The sequence below is a fragment of the Thalia democratica genome, unplaced genomic scaffold (assembly GCF_965202585.1).
Source record: "Thalia democratica unplaced genomic scaffold, ktThaDemo2.hap1.1 HAP1_SCAFFOLD_873, whole genome shotgun sequence".
In the NCBI taxonomy this organism is placed as follows: domain Eukaryota; kingdom Metazoa; phylum Chordata; class Thaliacea; order Salpida; family Salpidae; genus Thalia; species Thalia democratica.
The window spans coordinates 22,117-42,321 of NW_028139824.1; the positions used below are offsets into that span (position 1 = coordinate 22,117).

The window sequence follows — 20,205 nt, forward strand, 5'->3', positions numbered from 1 at the left end:
TAATTCTAATAAAGTTAATACTTCAAGTCTTTTTTATTTTTACAAGACTTTGTAGCCTAAAATATAAAGAATTAAACTTAGAGTATGACAGATATTATAGTATTTTTTTGCATTTAAGGAATTAAATAGCATTTATACTATTAGTTTTAGTATCATAATAGTAAGAAAAATTGTACTTTGTTAAAGCAAGTCTACAATAGTCTATTACAAGTGTGTAATAGTGGTTTATTGAGTTTTATTTAAAGAGATGCTTGATGTAGGGAATGTTTTGCTAAAAAAACTAATTTATTTGCGGTTATTTGTACTTATACTTTTATCTATGCAGTTTTAGTGTTAGGTGCACAATTTTATTTGCGAAAGAGCATTATACTTCTACTTCTAAGTGCACGATATATGTTGCAACTAACAAAAGTCGCATAGAGGCGTAAAATTTCGATCTTTTAAGTCAAGTGCAAAATGATTTTTTGAAGATGTTGCTACTAACGTAAATTGTCAGGAAACGCAGTATTTTAGTTCAAAATTGTCAGCTATTAAGTCGTCAAAAGAGCGCAAGTATCACTTTTTTTAAGCATAAAATCGAAAAATAAGAACCGCATTAGAATTTAGAATTACAACAGTAGAAAAGTTGTTTTCGATAACGTCTGAGTTTTAGTCTATAAGACAAATTATACTCTGTGTTAACACCTACTAGTTTATTGTTTTGATATACTGAATGATTGATCTAAAATGTAGATTGTATTTTTTAAATCAGAATGTTGCTGAAGTTTAAAAAATAGGTTTATATGAGTTTTTATCTTTTTAGTCGTAAAATGGCAAGTCATGTTTTAATTTTTATTACTCGTATCAAGTTCTAGTACAAAACTGTGTTTAAGTTTTTCCATTCGAAAGAAATCAAAAATAAATTCCCTTTAACTTTGGCAGTCGTATTTTGTTAAAAAAGTTGCTGCTTTTGCATCTTTGTGAACTTTGTTTGATACAAATAATTATTTGTCGTTTATTAAGCACAGCTTTTAAGCACACCTTACACCTTGCTACTGCTTAAAAATGAGTATGTTGTTTATAAGTACAACGATGGACAATAGAAGGTATAAACATTACGTGTTTCACTTTATTTTATGAAGTCACAATCAAAAATTCCTGCGGTCTTTGTTTTTAAAGTTAATCAATGTGATTGTTGCTGATTCTACAAAACCGGTTAGAAGACAGGAAACCGAAAAGTTTCCTAGAAAAATAAGATCGTTGTCCATACCAATGAAGATTGAAGTTTCACAAAAAATCGTTCCCTCCCTTATTAACCACCGTGTCATTTTGTCGCTGTGCTAAAGTGACCCTCCGTGCCAAAGTGACGCACCGTGTCGTTTTGTCGCTGTGCCAAAGTGACCCTCCGTGTCAAAGTGACGCACCGTGTCGTTTTGTCGCTGTGCTAAATTGACCCTCCGTGCCAAAGTGACGCACCGTGTCGTTTTGTCGCTGTGCCAAAGTGACCCTCCGTGTCAAAGTGACGCACCGTGTCGTTTTGTCGCTGTGCCAAAGTGACACTCTGTGCCAAAGTGACGCACCGTGTCATTTTGTCGCTGTGCCAAAGTGACGCACCGTGTCGTTTTGTCGCCGTGTCAAAGTGACCCTCTGTGCCAAAGTGACGCACCATGCCAGAGTGACCCACCGTGTCATTTTGTCGCTGTGCCAAAGTGACGCACCGTGTCATTTTGTCGCCGTGTCAAAGTGACCCTCCGTGCCAAACTGACGCACTGTGCCAAGGTGACGCACCGTATCATTTTGTCGCTGTGCCAAAGTGACGCACCGTGTCTATTTGACGACCGTGTCATTTTGTCGCTGTGTCATTCTGACCCGCTCCCTAAAAAACATGTAATCTTTTACAAAACCATTTTTGTTAACAGAATAAGTTTTGTTAGTTTATTTATGAAATTGTACACTTTGTTTACAACTGTACTACCAGCAAAGAACGATTTATTATATTATAGGTTATTTTTAAAAGCTTTTTATTTTAACCAACAGGTAAAATTTTTATTTAATAAAAACATGCTTCTCTTACAACAGTATGATAGCATAGTTAGTTTAGTACTATCTAGTTTACTTATTGAATAACAAAAACATAATAAAAAGATAACAGATTTTATTTTTTTTAAACAATTATGATTTAGAAGCTAAGCTCCAAGACTGAACTATGCAATATCAAAAAAACTCTTAAAAATAAACTGATTTAGTTTTAAATTGTTCCATCTGTGAGCTTTAAATTTAACCTAGAATACTTTATTAGAACAAAAGTAGGAAAAATATTGTTTCTAATTAATTAGAAAATAGGTCTTTGATTTTAGATCAGATTATAATAATTCTAATAATGATTCCTCAGCTTTACAGTTGTTTCATAAACATTACTCGATTTGATACTTTTTACCTTGAGTTTTACGTTTTCAGTCTAGATGTTATATGGTTTTGACTAATATTGTTTGAGATGTTAAACTATATGCACATTTGTGGGTATACTCACAATTCTCAACCTTTTTTTCCTTCTTTATTTGTTTTACTTTATTTTTATTTTATATTATTACTGTTAAACCTAACCCTTACCCTTAGTCGACAAACGGTTTTCGAATTTAATAGGATGGGAATTGTGCGCGGGTTGGAACTGAGCGTGTCCCACATTTTTGATCCTTAACTTCTTTGAAAGGAATTATTAGTTTTTCAAAATAGATGAAGTTCAGTTTTTATCTATTGATGCATTGAAGCACATATATCTACTAAAAAACGCATAAAAAAGTTTTATCTTTGACATTTTTAGCTTTAAGTAGTTATATACAAAGCTTTCAGAAAAACTTCTTTTACTAATATTACTGCATATATTTTCTTTTTGCTTGTTACATCATGAAGTATCTGTAAGTCTTAAAATGCAAGAAAAATACGTTTCAAAACTATTTAAATTTAATTTTTTGAACTAAACTAGAATTTTTTTATTTGTTGAAATAGAACTTACTTTTTGTAATAATTTTATTTTAGCCTAATTTTTACACAATAAAAAATTTTAATATTTAATAGTGTTTTCTGACAAACCAAAATACTTTTACGTTTTTTTTCTTACGGTTTTTAACTATTTGGTATTTTTAATATTTTATTTTTGTATCTTTTATGTTTATTTTATTTTTGTTCATCAAATAAGATTATTAATGATGAACGTCGATTTTTAAGATTTGGTGAAATTTCTATGAGAACATATGTTAAAAACATAGTTGTACTTATGCAAAGTTAATTATTTTATTTCATATTAACTAATGAAGTTGTGTAAAACAAGTTTATTCGAGTTTTAAATTGAACAAGATATCTAAAACTAACTTTTTTGCTTAACTAACCATTTTAAAATTTATTTCAAAAATTTGAAATCAACTATGCTAATTATTCTAATAGAGACTAAACAAAACGGTTTAAGTTACAAAATGTATATAATAATTTCTAAATTTTTAAAAACTATAATACTCTACTTTTTTATTTATACTAAAATTGTATATATATAATAAATATTTCAAGTATTTATGATAACAATATGCGATATTCTAAACTAAAAAGTAGTTGTTTTAACAACATAATTTTTCAATTTAGTTTTCAATATACTAAAAAATGTAAAACCTTGTTTATTGTACATTCAATGGAAAAGACGGTTAAATGGAGCGTGAAATATAAAAACAACTTTCTTTTTGTTTATAAAATTTAAAGCATGAGTGCTTTTCAAAATGCTATTTTAGTTATTCGCCTCTGGCAATGTGATTTACATTGTTGATAAAAAAAAGTCTTTCTCTAGCTATTTAAACTTTTTTACAATCAGCTGTAAAAGGGTGTAACTCAGTTTAGAGAACCGTGTTCATCAGATAGTTTACTTTTTTGAGTTTTTAAATATTTAATGTTTTTTAGTGGTTAAATTATATTAAAAAAGATACTTTTTATTATTTTAACTAAAGTATAAAACTATAGGTTACTGTAGATACTAAGTTTAGCTTTGATAATAATCATTATTATGAAAGGAATTTCTTTTAGTTCAATTTAAAATATATATATTCATAAACCTTTAACATTATGGCTGCCATCAAAAGTATGGGGTCTGCGGCCGCATTGAGCCTTGGAGTTTTATCTGTAATTTTTTTGGTTGTTGCAATGGCTACTAACGCTTGGGTCAACGGTTAGTTTATTACTTTTAAAAGTACTTTCAATTGAGTTCTCAAACTTGTTCTAAACAAAGTTGAGTTATAGATACGATTTTTAAAATTTTTATCCACAAATGTAAGTATACTTTCTATACTAGTTTTGAATAACATGAAATATTTTATGACCATTGTTATAAACTTTTCTTGCTTCAATTCTAGTTATTTTATTTTATCAAAACTTAAACGTGTTAAATATACTTCAAAAAAATAATAAAACGATTTAATTGATCATAAGGTAACATAAAAGATTTTAAAGTTAATAGAAATAAGTACTTAACTATTTATAATACAGAAGTTATGTATTTTAAATATATGTATGATACATAAATAACACTTTTAAAATACATCTTAATAGTAAAACTTTTAAACTTTTTTAGCTTTTGTAAAAGGCTATAAAAGATTTTTTAAATAAAAGATTTAAATTAAATAGACTTCTCTGTTTTAATTTAAGGCAACTAATACTACTGTTTTTTCAAGTTAAAATACATACTAATACTAATATATGTCTAATTATTTTAAATTTAATATAAGTATCAAAAAATTAGTTTATCAAGTATTTTTTAAGACATAAAATAAAATAAATCTGTTATTAAGTTTTAAGATTTTCATATGAACAAGCTTCAAGAAAAATCTTAATTAACGATTAAGCTTAAACTGTGTAATCTATCAGAACGTAAACTTATAATTTTTTTACAGGCTTACTTTTATAGATATATTCATAACTAGGTTTGAAAAGTTTACGATATATAGTACATCATGGGTTTATAACGCATCTCATTATAATTTAACTGAAAACAAAAAATAAACAAGAGATTTTTGAGAATAATTAAAAATCGCAAACATTTAAAACTTTTAAAAATATAGCAGATGAAAAGGAAGTTTTATAAGCTAACAATAACCTTCAAGTGTTAAAAACTCCTTGTTGAAAAATTAAATTAGAGTTGTAATATATACTTACTAAATTTTTAAAATCAGAGGATAAGGATTCATCTTCTGGATTGTGGAAAAAATGTAATGACGTAGAATGTGAAAATGTTTTAATAGGAAAGTCTATTAAATACACTCACTATGGTTAGTAAAAATTTTAAAATAAAAATCTGTTTAAACTTTTTTAATTACAAAAAAACAATTAATTGTTTTAGTAGATAAGAAAAAAGTGTTAGTTTTCATCCAAAACTTTTATTATTTGAGTTAAAATAGTTTACTAATGTCAATATTTTTACCACTTATACAAAATTTAACCAGTAGTTCATTAAAGACCTTAAATAATTTGTTTTACAAGAAATGGTTCGTGGTTTTGGTGTTTGTGGAGCCGCCATGGGAGTCTTAGCTGTTGCTCTTGGTATCATAGCAATTTTGAAAAAATCAGATGCCATCAGTCCAGGAGTTATTGCTACTTCATACTTCGTTGAAGGTTACTGTAACAATCCTTCTTTTTTTTTAATTTTTTGCAGAATTTCACAAACTGTGATAATGAAATCTTTTTTTTTTCTTAGTATAGTGATTGTATTTAATTAATCAATAAAAATTTAAGACTCTATCATCTGTCTTATACAAAATTATACAAACGATAGATAGTTAAACTTTAATAACTCTTAAAGGTACTTGTGTGTAAAAATTATTGTACCTTCGTGATTTTTACTTTAAATTTTACAAAATTTATTTAAACTAAAAAATATTTGCAGCTTTTTTCGTCGTTACCGCAGTAGCTCTGTTCACATCTCTGAGAATGAAAAACCAAGCTGAAGATGAAAACTTTGGTTATTCTTTTGTACTCGGATGGATTGCCGCTCCCTGCAGTGTGTTCGCTGCTTCAATCATGTACTTTGTAGATTGGAAAGCTTAAAAAACACTAAATTAAAAACATATAAATATAAAAAGTGAAGAAGCCTATTTTGTTATATAACATACTTCTATAAACTTAAGTTTGGTTTATTACTTGAGTTTATGAATATTTAAAATATATTTGTTTGCTAAAAACTTTAAAACTGCTTCAATTCTGCATTAAAAGAACATTTACATTGAAAATTTTCAAAGTAAGTAAACGAAAGAACTTGTATAAAATGTTTAATAATAACACAGCTAAGTACTAAGCGTTAAATTTACATAAACAGAATGAAGAAATAAAAAACCTTGATTTTTATTTTTAGAATTTAATATTTCCAAAGTAGTTTTTTTTCTTATATATCCAAACGTTAAACAATATGTAATCTAATTTTTACTTTCTATTACCGTAGTATATAGTGTGCAAAATATTTCTGTATCTAATTTTTTTACACAAGTATTTCTGTAATTAATCTTTTCACCACTACTTTACTACTTTTACTTCAGGCTATATAAAGTTTTTATACGACTTAAAACAAAAGAAAATGTGTAGTTCTAAATATTAATATCGTATTGATGTTTTTAATAACCAGTATCTTAATATCGTGTGCTAATAAATACATTTTAGCGGATTTTTACATTTACAGTTTTAAATTAAGCAGTAGTTTTACGTTTAGTTCTACTTAAACTTACTTTTGTTTCAAAATTTTTAACTAATTTTTATATCACATTTTGAACAACATTTTTATCTGTACAAGATAAAATAAAATATAACTTAAGGTATACAAATTTCATAGTTGAAAAAAAAAACTTCAAACTTGGTATCGCTATAATGATTTCCAAAAATAGATACCTTATTTGAACGCTAACTGGTTATCTATATAGTATTTGTATTATTTTTTGTAATTTAATTTACTACCTTTAGCTTTTTAGTACATAAACAATTATTTTGTAGTACATTACAGTTACATGTACAATCTTGATTTATACTTAAACTAAATACTAATTAATTTAATTCAGAAGTGTAAAAATCACATCAAGAATTTAGTGGTGTAACCTAATAGAAATATTAGTCAACAATTAAACAAACTTAAACGCACTTATATATCTAAATGTTTGACAAAATCGTGTACTATTTTATCTAAGAATTATTGCCTCAATTTATTTTAAAAAAGTTCACTAAAAACAATTACTATTGAGTAAAGTACCACTTTATGATAAACGATCTAAACAAAATATCTGATTCCAGATAAATCGCCTTTTACTAAGTATTTTAAATAAAGCAGGCAGTATTAGTAAATTAAATATGACTTTGAATAAACTTGTTGTTATATGTTCAGTATGAATTGTTAAATTAAAACAAAACTTTTAAATAGCTACAAAGAAATATTTTTTTTTATTCAACGTGCAAATCTAATAGTACAAACTTTGTAAAGCGAAGTATTATCTCAATTAGTATTAAAACAACGTCTAACTAAAATAATTGTAAGGATTGTTTTATAATAAGGTAATCATGAATATTTTTTCATCTCACTATTATCTTAAGCTAAATTCTTTCATGCATTAAAACATTGTATATAGTTATTGGCGTGTGCATACGCAGTTAAAATAATCATACTAATAAATTTTTCAAATAAAATTGTAAATACAGCTTCTATAGATATTTTAGGTACATATCAATGTAGAAGAGATTCTAATACTATATTATGTTTCAGAATACTAATAATTCATATAAGAAAGATTTGTTAAGTTAGGGCAGAAGTAACAAAGCAAAATTTAATGAAGTCAACGTTCTCAAAAACAAAACACTTAAGATGCGTTCATTATAAAAATACATCAAAAGTATAAAAAGCTTAAATTAACAAAAATAAATTAAATGTTGATTTTTTTTAAATATCGAGCTGGGTGTTTTCATATTTAAATTAAAAAGTAATTTTATATCACTAACTTCAAGTGTTTTTTTAAAAGTAAAACAAAGTACATTTAACAAGGTCCTTAAAAACAAACTTTTTTTTACTAATAACTAATAATAAATATGGTCATAAATCACTAGCTTATTCACGTAGTAAGCTATGGGCATAGATAACTATTAATTTTTAAAAGCAGTCTTGTAAAGCTCCAGGTTGAACTGAAGGTAATTTTTTTTAAAGATCAACTAGTTAAACAAAATTTACATATATGAACAGAGATGATTTTTTATAGGCCTAAGGACAATTACGGATAGTAATTTTATATCTGAGTTTTTTCATTACAACCGTACTAATTAGGTTCTAATGGCATTGGTTCAGACTTCAGACTATACCAGGATTACCCATGGTGATCCATATGGCCCCCTTTGAGGCTATCTAAACAAGTCAGGAGGCGATAAGCTATAAAGGGGGGACCGTGACTAGCGAAGGGCCATAAGGGCTTAGATAATTTCACGAAAAATTTAAAACTTAAATTAGATAATCTCGGGTTTGTAACGATTTTAAGCGATCTTTTTTTAGTTTTCCGAAAAAGAGCGTTTAGGAAAAGTATTTGTGGAAACCCTGTAATCGTCTTAAAAAAAAAAACTTTATTCTAGGTAAAGTGTATAGAAAGCTTTTGTTTGCCTATTTAAGTAAGTCGAAGGCAGCAACTAGTAGCTACTTTAGCAATTTTTCTATAATATGTAGTTAACTAAAGTTTAATTGATTACTACTTACTCAAAAAGTATTAAAAAACATTTAATTTTACTAATGTCATTGTTAGTACAGAAACCATTACGTATTTTATGTGTCTTTAGTGTCAGAATAACGTTGCCTATTTTATTTTAAGTCAGAACAAAGTTTTTATGAATATTTTACTATTTTTATTATTCTATTCTTGTTTGGAAAACTATTTACAATTGTAACTTTGGTGTACGACTTGATAACCGAAAGGCTCTTTCGTACGCCAGGTCATTAGACCAAACTTTTTAAGCCCTTTTTCTATATTTCAATAAATACTACTGTAAAGTTTTATAATTTTAAGAAGATACAACTTTTTTATCTTTAAAAGTTCATATACTTAAAAAATTAAAATTTTATCCTTTGCTTTTAAACAAAACAGTTTTTATATTATTAACATTTTATTTTTAGAAAGGTTTTGTTTACTAATTAAGTGTTATTTTATTTTTTACTCTTGTTAAGTTATTAATGAGTTGAATAGTTATTGATAAAAACTAAAATTGAAAGTATTTCAGACTTTTTTTGTTGTTACTTCTTATAAAAGCTTTAATAAACGTTGTCTATACCTGTAATAATTTATTTTTTACACCATAAATTAAATTATAATTTATCGATATTAATTTGCAGTTGTAAAAGTTAAAATTTAAAACAAAGTAGTTAAATAATTGTTTTTTTTTTAATAAATTGGTAATCGTGTTTTTTAACATTGATTATCATTTTCGATTAGTTTTTAGTTAGAAATGTTTTACTCATGTTAGTTTATTAGTTAATTAATTGTCGCATTTATTTTTTGATTGCAAATCTTTCTTTACAATTTAAGTTTTGAATGTTTTGTTTAGTTCATTGTAGTAAGCATGACCAAGAGGTCTTTTTGTACACTTGGTCCTTAGACCAGTATTAAAAATTAACTTCCAATTTTACAACATGCAATATATTTTTACAGGGTAGCTGTCTAAATTGCACGAGCGTACAAAATTGCACGAGTTCACAAAATTGCACGAAGACACTTTTGCACAAGCAGACAATTTTGCACGGGTAAAAGTTTTTTTTCAATATTTTCTTATTTTTTTTTACTTTAGTTTTTTTTTACTTACTATCACTGTTACCCCTAACCCTCGGTTGGTAGCTTTTTTTTTACTTTAATTTCTATTAGCTATTTTTTTATTTTTACTATCACTATTTCCTCTAACCCTTACCCTCGGTCGGTAGCTTTTTTTTTACTATAATTTCTATTAGCTATTTTTTTTTATTATCACTATTTCCCCTAACCCTTACCCTCAGTCAGTAATTTTTTTTTTTTTAGATTTTTTTTCTGTTAAATTTTTATTTTATTTATTTTTTTACTCCCGTGCAAAAATGTAACTCGTGCAAAGTAGACCCTTTGTGCAAATTTGGCTTCGTGCAATTTTGTTCTCGTGCAATTTAGTCGCCTCGTGCATTTTAGTAACCTCGTGCATTTTTGTCTTCGTGCAATTTAGACCCGTTCCCATTTTTACAGGCTATACTTGTTCATAGCAAAGTAAATTAAGGTTATTTACAGCTAAGAAAAACTTTAAATAAAACTATTTGAAATTACTTACTTAATACTAAGAGATAGGTGTTTCATATTTCAACTACCAATTTTAATGAATTTTACTAGCAAAGTTTTTTTTAATTTAACAACTGTGTAAAATAAATTTTCTAAAGTTGTTACTTTTATGTTATTTAGAACAATTTATTTTGTACATACTCAAATACTTTTTTGACTGATAACGTAAAACAAGAACAGCTCTACAGAGTCTGTGAAAGTATCTGCATATAAAAAAATTTGTTTTAATTTTCCAATGGGTTTTGCTGTTTAGAACTCTTGAGTTGAACGCCTTATGATGTTATACATTATATTATCTTTATGATTTTTATGTTGAAGGGTTCTAAACATATAATAACTAGTTGTTTAAAATTAAGACTTAAAATAATTGGGAAAGATTGGCCATTTACAAAATGTTTAAAAATTTTGTAATTTTACGGTAGTTACCAAGGAATTTTTTCAAGCAAACTAAAAAAAAGTTGTACATTGTTAATTCATAACCAAATATTAATTCATAACCAATAATTAAAAGTTTAAAAAATTTTAATAATAAAATTTAAATAATATTTCAAACATATTTATACTTACTCTAGAAGTAATATAGTAATTATAAAAGTAAATGAATTTATGTTAATTATATACAAAAAAAAGTTTAAGCGGTAATCTTTTTATGTTAAAGTTTTCTATTGAAACGTTTTAAATAAAATATATCTAGATTTTTTTAATTTTTCATTGAAAAAAGGCATTTTTTAACCATAGCAATTTTAATAGCAATGCTTGTTTAAAAATTAAGTACCATTTAACTACAAGACAAACAATTTTTTTCATTATAAACTTTATTAAAACTTAAGCGCTTTCGGAATGTCCGAATTCCCTTATCAAAATACTAAACACTCTCTAGTTAAACTAACACAAAATAAATTGAGTGAAATTATATCATATGTAAAAAACACAACTAATTAAAACGACAAGTAATTAACAAAAATGGATTTTTATAAACAATTAAAACAAAATGGATTATTTAAATACATTAATAGTTACTCTTGATCCTTTATCAGGACCAAGCTGATTATTCAAATTTGGCTGTAATTTTTTAATAAGTAGAGCTTCTGAAGATAATAATTCATTATACGAAGTGCACGTTTTAATAACTTTGAAACAATTATAAATATTTTTACAATTAGTACAAAATACACAATTTTCAATATGTTTAAACACCGCACTGTTGGTTGGGGTCACATGTTCTTTAATTCTGACGAAAAGTTGTCTTTCTGTCTCACCAATGTACTGGTTGTTCAGATCTCCTGGACACATAAATTTATAGACAAGACAACTTTGATACAAGCTACTTATTGAATCTTTTAGGGAGAAATATTTCCCTACTTTTTCTGATCTATAAGTAATGCGTACTTTTACCCCGATGCTTTCAAATACTGCTTTTATGTTCTTGGCGAATTTCTCTGACGTCTTTTTAACATATGGTATAGTAAAGAATTGTTTCTTATCATCTTTATTTTCAATTAATTCTGTCTCAAAGGTGTCTTTCTTTTGTATTTGTTCATCGATAAACTTGGCCGGAAATGAGTTTTTCATCAACAGCTCTTTTACCTTTTGCCACTCGTTATTTTGTAAATCTTCTGTAACGAGATTTTTGATTCTGTGATTCAGGTTTTTTACTAAATTTCTCTTCCACGACTGCGGTACACACGAGTTAAAATTCATGAGCACGCCCGTGTTTGTTGGTTTTCTGAATATTGATGTTATAAACTTGTTGTTTTTTATTGTCACCTGTGTATCGAGATATGGTAGTTTACCTTCTTGGCAATTCTGGATTACAAATTTCATGTCTTGATGCATATTGTTGAGTTTTTCATCAAACCGATCTATTTGTTCTTTATTTTGGAAAATGCAGAAAATGTCGTCAACATATCTGCAGTACATTCTTGGCCTTGCAGTTTTGTTGAGCAGCTCTGTCTCTAATTGACTGACAAACCAGTTGGCCAGTAAAGGGGCAAGAGGAGAGCCCATTGATAAACCGTTTGTTTGTTGATATATGGTCCCATTGAACATAAAGATGCTCTGGGAGCATGCTCTTAGAAGATTTTTAAATACTGTTTGAGTCATTTTTGATCGAGCAAATATTGAACTAGGATTGTCTATGTATACTACTTTCGTAACCATATTAATAGTCTCCTCCAACGGGACGTTGGTATACAAACTCTTGATATCAAATGTGACACAAATGTCCGTGTTCAATGGTCGAAAGTCTTTCAATTTTTCAACAAACTCAAAGCTTGAGTTAATAATCCAGTCACTTTTTAAGTATGGTTTAAGTTCTGTCTCTAGCCATTTACATAAGGCGTATTCTGGGGTTTTTGTTGCTGATAGTACTGGTCTAAGAGGACAATTAGTTTTATGGTTTTTAGCAAAACCGTACATTTTTCCAGGCTGTGTTCCTTTGGGTATTAACTTGTAGTACACTTTGTCAGTGACTAATGGTTTAATGTATTTGTATACAAGTCTGTATATAGTTTTTTCTTTTAAGTACCAAGGTGCTCTGCTGTAGTTGTTTGAGTTTGGATCAAAGTTAAGTTTTTTGAACCTACTGCCATCTTCTAGAATCTTATTCATTTTATCATTGTAATCTTTTGTGTTCAATATCACAACTCCGTTACCTTTGTCCATATTTAGGCACCTAATGTTTTTATTCCTTGCAAGGTTTATTAGTGTTCTGTGTATTGCCTTGTTTTTGTTGGTTGCACATGCTTTGTTGCTCTCAGAAATAAACTTTGTGGTACTGTTTCTTAGACTTTCTAGCATGTCATAATTCAGAGTTTTGTTTTCTTTTGAACAAACATTTTTGGTTTGACTCTCAATAGAAGCTTTAGTTTTTATTTCATCAATGTGTTTAGGCATAATGCTTCGTTTGAAACCAAACATCAATGCTGATTTTTCACTTAGTGACTAAGTGGTTTCAAACGAAGCATTATGCCTAAACACATTGATGAAATAAAAACTAAAGCTTCTATTGAGAGTCAAACCAAAAATGTTTGTTCAAAAGAAAACAAAACTCTGAATTATGACATGCTAGAAAGTCTAAGAAACAGTACCACAAAGTTTATTTCTGAGAGCAACAAAGCATGTGCAACCAACAAAAACAAGGCAATACACAGAACACTAATAAACCTTGCAAGGAATAAAAACATTAGGTGCCTAAATATGGACAAAGGTAACGGAGTTGTGATATTGAACACAAAAGATTACAATGATAAAATGAATAAGATTCTAGAAGATGGCAGTAGGTTCAAAAAACTTAACTTTGATCCAAACTCAAACAACTACAGCAGAGCACCTTGGTACTTAAAAGAAAAAACTATATACAGACTTGTATACAAATACATTAAACCATTAGTCACTGACAAAGTGTACTACAAGTTAATACCCAAAGGAACACAGCCTGGAAAAATGTACGGTTTTGCTAAAAACCATAAAACTAATTGTCCTCTTAGACCAGTACTATCAGCAACAAAAACCCCAGAATACGCCTTATGTAAATGGCTAGAGACAGAACTTAAACCATACTTAAAAAGTGACTGGATTATTAACTCAAGCTTTGAGTTTGTTGAAAAATTGAAAGACTTTCGACCATTGAACACGGACATTTGTGTCACATTTGATATCAAGAGTTTGTATACCAACGTCCCGTTGGAGGAGACTATTAATATGGTTACGAAAGTAGTATACATAGACAATCCTAGTTCAATATTTGCTCGATCAAAAATGACTCAAACAGTATTTAAAAATCTTCTAAGAGCATGCTCCCAGAGCATCTTTATGTTCAATGGGACCATATATCAACAAACAAACGGTTTATCAATGGGCTCTCCTCTTGCCCCTTTACTGGCCAACTGGTTTGTCAGTCAATTAGAGACAGAGCTGCTCAACAAAACTGCAAGGCCAAGAATGTACTGCAGATATGTTGACGACATTTTCTGCATTTTCCAAAATAAAGAACAAATAGATCGGTTTGATGAAAAACTCAACAATATGCATCAAGACATGAAATTTGTAATCCAGAATTGCCAAGAAGGTAAACTACCATATCTCGATACACAGGTGACAATAAAAAACAACAAGTTTATAACATCAATATTCAGAAAACCAACAAACACGGGCGTGCTCATGAATTTTAACTCGTGTGTACCGCAGTCGTGGAAGAGAAATTTAGTAAAAAACCTGAATCACAGAATCAAAAATCTCGTTACAGAAGATTTACAAAATAACGAGTGGCAAAAGGTAAAAGAGCTGTTGATGAAAAACTCATTTCCGGCCAAGTTTATCGATGAACAAATACAAAAGAAAGACACCTTTGAGACAGAATTAATTGAAAATAAAGATGATAAGAAACAATTCTTTACTATACCATATGTTAAAAAGACGTCAGAGAAATTCGCCAAGAACATAAAAGCAGTATTTGAAAGCATCGGGGTAAAAGTACGCATTACTTATAGATCAGAAAAAGTAGGGAAATATTTCTCCCTAAAAGATTCAATAAGTAGCTTGTATCAAAGTTGTCTTGTCTATAAATTTATGTGTCCAGGAGATCTGAACAACCAGTACATTGGTGAGACAGAAAGACAACTTTTCGTCAGAATTAAAGAACATGTGACCCCAACCAACAGTGCGGTGTTTAAACATATTGAAAATTGTGTATTTTGTACTAATTGTAAAAATATTTATAATTGTTTCAAAGTTATTAAAACGTGCACTTCGTATAATGAATTATTATCTTCAGAAGCTCTACTTATTAAAAAATTACAGCCAAATTTGAATAATCAGCTTGGTCCTGATAAAGGATCAAGAGTAACTATTAATGTATTTAAATAATCCATTTTGTTTTAATTGTTTATAAAAATCCATTTTTGTTAATTACTTGTCGTTTTAATTAGTTGTGTTTTTTACATATGATATAATTTCACTCAATTTATTTTGTGTTAGTTTAACTAGAGAGTGTTTAGTATTTTGATAAGGGAATTCGGACATTCCGAAAGCGCTTAAGTTTTAATAAAGTTTATAATGAAAAAAATTGTTTGTCTTGTAGTTAAATGGTACTTAATTACATTAAAAGGTCTAAATATATCTGAATTTGTTTAAAAATTTATGACACATTATTCCTTAAAAAAAAACATGTTCTAAGTATAGCAGTTCATGTAGCAACTCAAAAAGCTAAAACTTTTTTTTATAAAATGTAGATTTTAAAAATAAGTTTTAGCTTTTTTCAGACAAAAAATATCTTATTACAATCTCGGTATAAAGGGCCACATAATCACTTCAAGTGAATCAACTTTTAATTGAATTTGTTAACAACTTCCTGGTTTTAACAGAATGAAAATTAAATTTATCACTTAACTGAAGTTAATTTACACTCATATTTAAAAACTTTGAATATTAAGTACAACAATATAATACATTTTAAAGCAAAAACAAAATAAACTTAATATCAGAGAAGCATAGTATTTTTTATTACACTGACCGTTAAAGCTGAATTTAAATTTGTTTGAGAATCAAAAAAAATATTACAACAATAACAACAATAACAACAACAACAAAAATATAGTAAAATAAAAGCTAATTCTTAAAACATTTATGTTAAATCTTCATATTTCAGAAGTTAGACTACAAAATAATTAAACGTAAAAAATTAATTAAATCTAACAATAGATTGAAACTTTTACAAATACTTATGATTACTTTTAGTAATTAAACCTCTCAATAAATGTAAGAATGAGATTGAAAATGAATTAATTTAACAAAAGTCATAAAAGTTAATACATAATGAAACTTGTATTTGAAGTAATTAAATAAGTTATATTTACTTGTATATACTGAACATTGAATATTTTACAACATTTTGTAGAAAACAAATTTTATGAAAAAATTTAACATAATTTATTAAACATTTATTTAGTCAAACAAACATTTTACAAAATTATTAAATTAAACAAAATATCATAACCTATAAAAAATATATAAACATCTCAAAGGTTTTATTTTTAAGCATAATTCTAAATACACTTTGTTCACCTTTATAACTTAATAATTTTCACAAAATTATTAAGATGAGCTTTAAACATGAAAATAGTTTTTTAAGTAGATTTTTCACAAAATCATATCAACAAACACTTTATAACAGATCATATTACGATTTTGTGCTTTGTCACTTAAATCTACTAACAAACAAAAGTTTAACGCTTGAGCAAAAGTACTCAAATTTAACAAAGTTTTGGAGCTAATAGAAATGCTTTAACTTTAGTATAAATTATACTTAGTAATTTTAGTTATTTATAATGTTTTGATACTAAACTCTCTTTTCATGATTAAAATGTGCGATAAAAAAAAAGATTTTGAAATTTTTAGGAAATAAACAAACTTATCAAAATAACAAATCTACAAAGTTGTTAATACTAAAAAGCAATTTTTGTACAGGAAACATAGTTAAATTTGATAAACTAAAATTACAAACCACATAATTAAATCATTCAATATAATATATTTTTAATAGTTTTTAAAAAAACTTTGTTTCCCTTAAGACAAACTCTAGAGAAAGTTAAAAGTTGGATTTTTCTTAATTCAAAAATAAAATCACATTGAGAGTTTGAAGGTTGTAATAAACTAGCATAACTTTATTTAACAAAGTGTCTAACTTTTAAATTTAAGAAAAAAAAGTTAATTAATAAAAGTTAATACATAATTGATTTTTTTTTAATTACTTTAACCTTTGAGGGCATCTAAATTGGGAAGCTGTAATTTCATGGTAGCACAAACCCATTTTGCCATGTCAATTTGAGTAACTGAGACGTTTTTGGCAAAGTCCAAGGTGATAAGCTCTTTGAGTGTTGCACGGTCTTTTGTTTTTTTCTCCAAGCACCTTTCAACAAAATAGCAAAATTCACTGCTGAAATGCTTTTGTGGTAGCTTTGGTGATTCCTGTTAGTAAAGTGTGTATTTTTTTCCATAAAATAAGTTCTGGTTTTTGTAATTGTTAGAGATGAAATAAAGGTGTACTTGGTATTTTCAAAGTTAGTTATATGGATTTATTTGGAAAAATAATTTAATGTTTTTAAATAAATCTAAGATTATTGTTAAAATGCAAAAATAACCAATATTAAATAGCTGTTCAAAATAAATAATAAATAATTTTTTTGTTAAAAGTTTGAAATTAAATTCATTAAATAAATAAATAGATTATTAAAATGCAAACAAAAATTAGAGAATTAAGATATGAAATTAATTTAGTGTTTGTTCAAAGACTAGTATTTTAAATTTATGAATGCTACGGAATTTACAATTTTCATACATCAACTTTTTCAACTACCTTTTATATTTCCCTCCCTAAATAAAAATTTTTTTAAAAACATTGGTCCATCACATTAGGAAATTGTACTATAATTCAAAGTTTTTACAAAAATTAAAAAAAAACACTATAATTGTTATTTAAAATAAATTATCATTAGTAATTTTAATATTTATTACCAAAATCTAGTAAACTTAATATTAAGGAAGAAACAAACTGAAAATTTATTAATCAATTTGAAGACCACATAAGGTATTTCAAGTATCTTTATATATTTTTAGCATCAACTATAGTTATAGTTTTGAATAAAAATGGTTAAAATAATTTAGTATTGTAATAAAAATTTAACCAAAAGAAATTGAATAAAACTAATTAAAGTTTAATTATCAGGGTTGCCACTTGTTTTTTTTTAAATTATTCTATGTTTTTAAAAGTACACATTTTTGGGTCTATTTTTAGTTTAAAGTGAGGTTTAAGGTAAGAAACTGTGTAAAATAGTATAAAAACATTGAAAAGATACTGTAAAGCTACTTTAAATATTTTTTTTAATAAAAAAATTTGATGATGACAAAAAATTTTTATTTATATGCTATATTTTTTGAGTCAAATTGAAATTTTACAACTGAACTTGTGAAAATTGTTAAAATTCCAGGTTTTTCCAGGTTTTTTTTTTGCCTAAATTGTCAAATTCCAGGTTTTTCAAGGTTTTTCCAGGTAAAGTGGCAACTCTGTAACTATGGAAATCATTTTTATATACTGGCATTTTTTTTATATACATTTTTAGACTAAAACTTAAAGACATTTAATAATATTGTGATAATCTGATTATAATGTCTTAATAGTTTAAACTAGTGGTCTATTGGATCTAATTGCCGGATCCAACCATAGCTTGCCAAGGTCTAGATCCAACCAGGTTTTAAAATTTCTTTTATTTCTGTCTTGATCTCAATTAAAAATAAGGTCCTATCTGCTTCAGGTCTGATCTCAATTTAGATTTAATATTCAGATCTGGCTGGGCTAAATTTAAATATTAGTTTGGTCAGATCTAGTTGGATCCCGACCTGGCAAGCTATACCCAGATCTAGCTGGATCTGGAAATTGGTACCAGTAGACTATGAGTTAAGACCAGGAATTCCCAAAATAAACCAAATGATCCCCTTGGTGACCATTACACAATTTCAGGGGGCCATAATCAGCAAAGGAGCCAAAGAGAGGGCCATGAGGTCATAATTTGAAACTTACACTAGATATTCTTAAGTTGATGATGAAGAGCAAAAAAAGATCTTAAGTGTTTTTAATTATAGTTTTTTGGGAAAATCTTGTCGGAGGGGACATAGCTTTTTTTTTTAAAGGGGGCAATTAAAAAACAAATTGGGAAATCCTGGCTTAGACCTTACAATAAGTATACTGAAATTCATTGATGAGATTTAAATATTTAAATCTTATTATTTTATCTATTTATTTACATTCTCTATGGTTAAGTTATTCTCACCTCTTTAACTATAAATTCCAATAACTCAAAAATTGCAAGGGATTTAATTTGAAGACTAGCTATTGCGCGATTGTTTTCCATTAAAAGCTCAATCTGTTGAGATGTTAGAGGAATAGGATACCTTCCAATTGCCATTTCGACTAAAGAAAGTCCAAGAGACCACAGATCTGAAAGAACTGAATAATTGTTACCTTCTAAACGCTCTGGGGCCATGTATGATCTAGTACCCACAAATGAATTAGCTTGTGAATCAATAAGCTGTCCACTTACACCAAAGTCACAGAGTTTAATATCCCCTGAAGAGTTAACAAGAATATTAGATGGCTTTACATCTCTATGGATAATTCTATGTTTCTCACGCAGGTACTGTAACCCAATTAAAACTGATTTTGTTACAATACTCAAAATGTTTTCAGGAATACGATGAGCATTTTTCATAACTAGATCTAATGAGCCGGCATCCATATGTTCCATACATATGTTAATATCACCATCACTAAAATAAGTTCCATAATAACCAACAATGTATGGACTAGAGCAGTCATGCAAAACTTCAAGCTCACGCTTTATTTGACTAAAAATTGCTGGTTTTACCTCAACATGAATTAGTTTTTGCGCCATAATAGTATTTGAAGGTTTGTGGCGAACCAGATAAACAATACCAAAATTTCCAGCACCAAGCTCACCTTCTCTAACAAAATCTTTTTTGTCAGCATTTTCCATAAGACCTATTTTTTGTTTCTGCTTAATAAAACAGTCAAGCCTTTGTCTTTGCTCATCATCAATAGTAACATTGTTCATCATCTGCTCAATTGGAGCTGGATTACCAGCACCTGGTAAAACCATCCCAGCTGGTTTCATGCGAGGCATTGTGTTTGTTTAAATATAAAAACTCTGAGTTTTGCTATTAGTTTTTAGCAAAAAAAAAAACTTATCAAAATAAACACACTAAATTTTGAAATATAGCAAAAATTTTGTGGTTGTTAAACAAAAAGTCACACTTTAAAAAGAAAAAAGTTTTTATTTATTTCTTGTAAAATTACATCAACTTATTTTAAAAGTTTGTA

At 27.5% G+C, this 20,205-nt stretch overlaps 4 protein-coding genes across 4 annotated transcripts; 2 read left to right on the forward strand and 2 right to left on the reverse strand.

Annotated features, from left to right (window-relative positions):
* The first annotated feature begins 4,083 nt into the window (after positions 1-4,083).
* Positions 4,084-6,096, forward strand: LOC145847304 (lens fiber membrane intrinsic protein-like). The gene is made up of 4 exons (XM_082953556.1): positions 4,084-4,186; positions 5,187-5,282; positions 5,494-5,625; positions 5,897-6,096. Exons 1-4 carry the CDS (start codon positions 4,084-4,086, stop codon positions 6,055-6,057), a joined length of 492 nt encoding a protein of 163 aa, XP_082809682.1. The 3' UTR covers positions 6,058-6,096.
* A 4,399-nt stretch (positions 6,097-10,495) lies between these two features.
* LOC145847305 (uncharacterized) lies at positions 10,496-12,977 on the reverse strand. Its single transcript, XM_082953558.1, has 3 exons — positions 12,899-12,977; positions 11,511-12,784; positions 10,496-10,516 (listed from the first exon to the last, which is right to left on the reverse strand). The coding sequence occupies exons 1-3, from the start codon at positions 12,975-12,977 to the stop codon at positions 10,496-10,498; spliced, it is 1,374 nt and encodes a 457-aa protein (XP_082809684.1).
* A 534-nt stretch (positions 12,978-13,511) lies between these two features.
* On the forward strand, positions 13,512-15,688 carry LOC145847306 (uncharacterized). Its single transcript, XM_082953559.1, has 3 exons — positions 13,512-13,590; positions 13,705-14,978; positions 15,677-15,688. Exons 1-3 carry the CDS (start codon positions 13,512-13,514, stop codon positions 15,686-15,688), a joined length of 1,365 nt encoding a protein of 454 aa, XP_082809685.1.
* Positions 15,689-17,035: 1,347 nt separating this feature from the next.
* On the reverse strand, positions 17,036-19,939 carry LOC145847303 (dual specificity mitogen-activated protein kinase kinase 1-like). Its single transcript, XM_082953555.1, has 2 exons — positions 19,139-19,939; positions 17,036-17,279 (listed from the first exon to the last, which is right to left on the reverse strand). Exons 1-2 carry the CDS (start codon positions 19,937-19,939, stop codon positions 17,064-17,066), a joined length of 1,017 nt encoding a protein of 338 aa, XP_082809681.1. The 3' UTR covers positions 17,036-17,063.
* Between the last annotated feature and the right edge of the window lie 266 nt (positions 19,940-20,205).

What these genes read in the sequence shown, in the direction of transcription:
- LOC145847304 (XM_082953556.1), top strand. Translation starts at nt 4,084, where the DNA reads ATGGCTGCCATCAAAAGTATGGGGTCTGCGGCCGCATTGAGCCTTGGA. An exon ending in TACTAACGCTTGGGTCAACG is followed by an intron (nt 4,187 to 5,186) that starts GTTAGTTTATTA and finishes TTTTAAAATCAG; the next exon opens with AGGATAAGGATTCATCTTCT. An exon ending in TACTTCATACTTCGTTGAAG is followed by an intron (nt 5,626 to 5,896) that starts GTTACTGTAACA and finishes AAATATTTGCAG; the next exon opens with CTTTTTTCGTCGTTACCGCA.
- LOC145847305 (XM_082953558.1), bottom strand. Translation starts at nt 12,977, where the DNA reads ATGGACAAAGGTAACGGAGTTGTGATATTGAACACAAAAGATTACAAT. An exon ending in TAAGATTCTAGAAGATGGCA is followed by an intron (nt 12,785 to 12,898) that starts GTAGGTTCAAAA and finishes TTAAACCATTAG; the next exon opens with TCACTGACAAAGTGTACTAC. An exon ending in TGACCCCAACCAACAGTGCG is followed by an intron (nt 10,517 to 11,510) that starts GTGTTTAAACAT and finishes TTTTATATGCAG; the next exon opens with ATACTTTCACAGACTCTGTA.
- LOC145847306 (XM_082953559.1), top strand. Translation starts at nt 13,512, where the DNA reads ATGGACAAAGGTAACGGAGTTGTGATATTGAACACAAAAGATTACAAT. An exon ending in TAAGATTCTAGAAGATGGCA is followed by an intron (nt 13,591 to 13,704) that starts GTAGGTTCAAAA and finishes TTAAACCATTAG; the next exon opens with TCACTGACAAAGTGTACTAC.
- LOC145847303 (XM_082953555.1), bottom strand. Translation starts at nt 19,939, where the DNA reads ATGAACAATGTTACTATTGATGATGAGCAAAGACAAAGGCTTGACTGT. An exon ending in TGGAATTTATAGTTAAAGAG is followed by an intron (nt 17,280 to 19,138) that starts GTGAGAATAACT and finishes CTTTACTAACAG; the next exon opens with GAATCACCAAAGCTACCACA.